Source organism: Apis dorsata, unplaced genomic scaffold (assembly GCF_000469605.1).
Source record: "Apis dorsata unplaced genomic scaffold, Apis dorsata 1.3 scaffold_142, whole genome shotgun sequence".
NCBI lineage: Eukaryota > Metazoa > Arthropoda > Insecta > Hymenoptera > Apidae > Apis > Apis dorsata.
This window is the reverse complement of record NW_006263433.1, coordinates 683,591-688,241: the sequence shown is the minus strand read 5'-3', so window position 1 is coordinate 688,241 and position 4,651 is coordinate 683,591. Positions and strand designations below refer to the sequence as shown.

Below are 4,651 nucleotides of genomic sequence, written 5' to 3'. Positions count from 1 at the left end.
CCAATCTATGATTTGTGATCAGTAAAAAGAATAAGATATAAAATAGAAAAGTGACTCGTGATGCCAATTTAGATTCTAAAAATAAAATATTGTCGGCCTAACGTGTATTTTTATATGCAGAGAAAGTAGTTTTATTTTAGAGAAGGGAAGATTATTTTAAGGGGATGAATTTAAGTCTTGGGGAACTGAGTTGTTCCAATCTATGATTTGTGATCAGTAAAAAGAATAAGATTTAAAATAGAAAAGTGACTCGTGATGTCAGTTTGGATTCTGAAAATAGAATATTGTCAGCCTAACATTGAAGTTGAATTTTTATATGCAGAGAAAGTAGTTTTATTTTAGAGAAGGGAAGATTATTTTAAGGGGATGAATTTAAGTCTTGGGGAACTGAGTTGTTCCAATCTATGATTTGTGATCAGTAAAAAGAATAAGATATAAAATAGAAAAGTGACTCGTGATGTCAGTTTGGATTCTGAAAATAGAATATTGTCAGCCTAACGTTGAAGTTGTATTTTATATGCAGAGTAGTTTTATGAAGAAAAAAAAGAAAGAGAGGAAGATTATTTTAAGGGAATGAATTTGAGTCTTATTCCAATGTAAGAAGAAGAATAAAATATAAAAAAAGTGTATCGAAATGTTTGTATATTGAATGTTTTTATATGCGAAAAAAAAGGGAGAGTTTTACCTGTTTTTGAAAAACTCGATGATCAAGGTTAAATTGACTACGATGACGTAGGACGTGATAAAGCAGACAGCGATCAACAAGGACAAGCCGAAAATCAATTTCCATTTCAGTGTTCCGTAATTGTTGTGATGCACCAGAATGTAGAGAAAGGCTGGAATAATGATTGATAAAGTCGACGTGCCAAGTGCCCCGACCACGGCCATGAATAAATCCAATTTAGGAATTATCGCCGCCAAAATACCTGTAATTTCGGTTTACGTTTCGGTTAAATTTCCTTTCTCTTCCATATAGAAATTATTTGAACGTTAAGTGTAACCACGAAACATGTAACACCTTTTTCAAACAAGAAATAACTTTTAAAAAGAAATGAAATGAAATTTATGGTAGCTCTTCCCACCTAATATCGTTCCGCCTTTCCAAACTTTCAAACTTGAATTATTCATGGAATTATTTGCATTTCCAGATTGTATTAATTAACAATTCCAACAATTTCCTTTTTTCTCTACACACTAAGTAAATATCGATTTTCCTTCAACCACACAACATTTAAATTTTTCCCAATTTCTCCGATTCAGAGTTGTTATCATTCGATCAATTTCGTCTACGTTTAAATATAATATTATACTCGGTGATATTTTTTTTTCTTTCCCCCTAAAATTTCGAAAAACTTAAGAAACAAAAATTGGAGGAAACTTGGAAGAGGAGGGAAATTATCTCGGGGGAAGGAACCGATCGAAGAGAGGGAAAAGTTCGGTCCATCGAACCGTCCCTTATTAGAAACGATGAATACTCTCGCGCCAAGAGTTTCTCTATGGGGAAACTAGGCTATCCATACTAAATTTCCCCAAAATAGATTCTCCAACTTTGGTAATATCTAGCTCGCGATGGACTGCAATCGGATCGATCGATCGATCGATCGATCGTACTTGAGTGATTCAATCCGTGATGTAACCCAACTCCCCCCCTCCCCCGAGCCGAGTTTACCTCGAAAGCGTGAAAGGGAAAGGAGGAAAGGGGCCAAGTTTCGAGAGAATTAAATCTACGTGTCGAGATTTGAAGAGGAGATTTGAAGGTGCGCGATATTTGAGAAAGAAAAAAATCGATTAATCCGAAAATATCTCTACGAATAATTCAACTTTTGGAATTTTTGGAAAGACTTTTGCAAAGCTGTCCATAAAAGGATATCATAAAAGTTAGAAGACCATTAAAAGTTATTTCTTATTATTAAAAAATAAAAAACATATATATACACGTACACGTGATGAAAGTAACGACCAAACGAATCATCACGTTCCAGAAGAGGTAAATTTTACCACGAGGCTGGTTATCGTCGTCTCCTGGCATGATGTACTGATCCAATAAAATGATTATCGGCATGTAACATTGTAGGCCGTACGTGAAGTATATGGAGAGGGCTTGCATCACCAGTGCCAGTATCGTCGCTCTAAAACAACGATGATAGACGATTTTCTTTCCTTTTCTGTTTTTTCTTTTTTTTTTTTTTTTTTTTTTTCGTCAACGATCGAATATAAAATGTGTTAGAAGGTATGAGTATCGTATCAGAGGAAATTACGGATCGTTCGTGGTGAAGTTTCGAATGAAATTGCCGTTAGAGTCGGGGCCAAATTTCAAATAGCCGATCACACCGACGAAAGTGTGGAAAAGGGTAATGTGCATCATACCGTGGTTCAACACCCCGGTGAATTTCGTGTAATTCCACGGTTTCTTCATGTCGTGCTCCACTTCCAGCATCTAAACAACGTTTTAATTCAATTTTTGGCACAAAATTTTCTTTTTCTTTATCTTCTTTTTCTTTGCACAAAATCGAAACACGATATCGTGCTCCCCTTTCGAAATCTTTTAAAAATGCTTTAAATCAGGCGTGTCAAACACGAGGAGGTTTATTCAACTTTTGACAACACTGGATTCTTCAATTAATATTATAATTAATAAATAAATTTATATATATTATTATGTAAATATGAATGTAAATATGAATGTATTATATATTATTATGTAAATATGAAGCTTCCCAATGTGTTTTTAACAATTAAAAAAATATTTTATCTATGTTTGGGTAATATTTATGCGAACAATTTTATTTTCCACTTTGAAAAATAATAAAACGGAAAGATGAACGGACATATAAAATATACAAATAATTTTGAAAATAATTACTCAAACTCGACCAAATTTTGAAGATTTAATGAAAAAAAGGTTGACAAGTTTCTTCAAAAAAGAAAAACATTACGATATTTTATTTGAATGATATTAAATTGAAAAAAAGAAACTTTTCTACATACGTATTTTTTACTATATTTTGTGTATTATTATTTTGTATATATTTATTTGTAATCTATGCTTCGTCTTTATTTCCATTTGTTCTCTTTATTTCTCTTAATTTCTTTTATCTCTCTTAATTTCTTTTTTTGGTTTGCAGTGCGCGATTTAATGTATAATAAAAAATGGCTTGTATCGAGTTCGACACGCCTGCTCCAATATTTTTGAAATTTAAAAAAATTTCTAGCGCGTGATAAACGCGGATAGCAAGCGAGAGTGACTCACTATTCCAGGGGAGCTTATGCTGAAGAACACGGTCCCAACGAATTTGGGATAAAGGCCGACGTTCTGGTTGATTGTAACCCATTCACCGCCAATCCCGTCTTTCAACGCGTACACAACGGCTATCACAGCAGCGACGAACAGGAACAAGTTTCCAATGATTGAGATGATCGCTATGTCGTTTAAATATTTCATCATGTTCATCACGAAGAAGAATGGGAACAGTATCAACACTATGTATTTGTGATCTATCCCCTCGAAATCGTAGAATTCTTGCACGATCCCGGATATGAACACAACGTAAACGGCGCCTACACCTATGTAACACATTATTATCGAGCTGTCCACCAGACATCTGGAAAAAAAGATTACGATTGAATTGAATATCCATTTGCAAATATCAATATATTGTTTTATTAATGCATATTTTTTATATTTTTTTTTTATATCATTTTTAAGAAACGTAAGAAACATAACGTGGAAATAAAATTTTCTATTAACTTTTTACGATATGGTAATGTTAAAAATAAAAATAATTATTAATTCATACCTTTTAAAATTAAATTCTATTCTATTTTTAAAAAATTAATTTATTTTTTAATACTAGTATAAATTTTATAAATATAAAAAAAATAATATTCCTTTCTTCTTCAATTTATAAAATAAATATGATACAAAATTTTGAAAATCAATATTAAATAAGATTCCAGAGATTTCTGAAGATTTCTCTTTTATCTTTCCATAATAATAATAATATTGTAAAAAAATAAGGACAAAGGGACCATTTTATAACATTGATGTTGAAATAACAATTTTAATAATTTCCTTCGACGAAATCGAATTATATAATTAAATATTTCGAGTATATAAAGTGGAAGAACGAAAATTTCTGTTATAAGATGGCATATTTTCTCGAGGATTAAAATTGATATACATATACATATGCATATATATGTAAATTTACAAACGTCGCAATTCGGGAGGACAGCCAAGGCTTTTTGTTGCCTGTGGTCAACGTGGCGACCACCACCTCGTCGTAGTTCAAAATCGGCCTCCTCAAACGGATGCACATCTTGCGATGGATCTTGAGCAAAATGTGAAGGCAGCCAGTGATCAGCAATCCAATCAGAATCGTGCCGGCCACTCCGATCACCAAACCGACGCTCGCGAACGCGTTCGGCATCGCGAACAATCCGGTCCCGATCACGCTTTTAATCAAAGTCGCCAGGGATTTGAAGTTGCTGGATCACACACGAATCGTATGTATATATGAATTACGTATGCGTGGTCATCCGCAAAAGTTTTCTAGAATATCTTTATCTCAATGTGTCGTCGTAGAAAAACTTTTGCGGAGTACGTTCAAAAATTTCCAATTTTCTATGATTTAATTTAATCGTAACTCTT

General features: G+C 33.0%; 1 protein-coding gene across 1 annotated transcript in view; it reads right to left on the bottom strand.

Moving 5' to 3' along the window:
- Positions 1 to 680: 680 nt before the first annotated feature.
- Positions 681 to 4,651, bottom strand: part of LOC102676368 (proton-coupled amino acid transporter-like protein CG1139) — a 6,228-nt gene continuing 2,257 nt past the window's right edge. Inside the window, exons 4-8 of the mRNA XM_031509372.1 lie at positions 4,216 to 4,488; positions 3,251 to 3,602; positions 2,259 to 2,437; positions 1,942 to 2,129; positions 681 to 926 (exon numbers count right to left, since the gene is read on the bottom strand). Of these exons, the coding sequence (XP_031365232.1) occupies positions 682 to 926; positions 1,942 to 2,129; positions 2,259 to 2,437; positions 3,251 to 3,602; positions 4,216 to 4,488 (1,237 nt within the window). The 3' untranslated portion in view covers position 681. The remainder of the gene's footprint in view (positions 927 to 1,941; positions 2,130 to 2,258; positions 2,438 to 3,250; positions 3,603 to 4,215; positions 4,489 to 4,651) is intronic.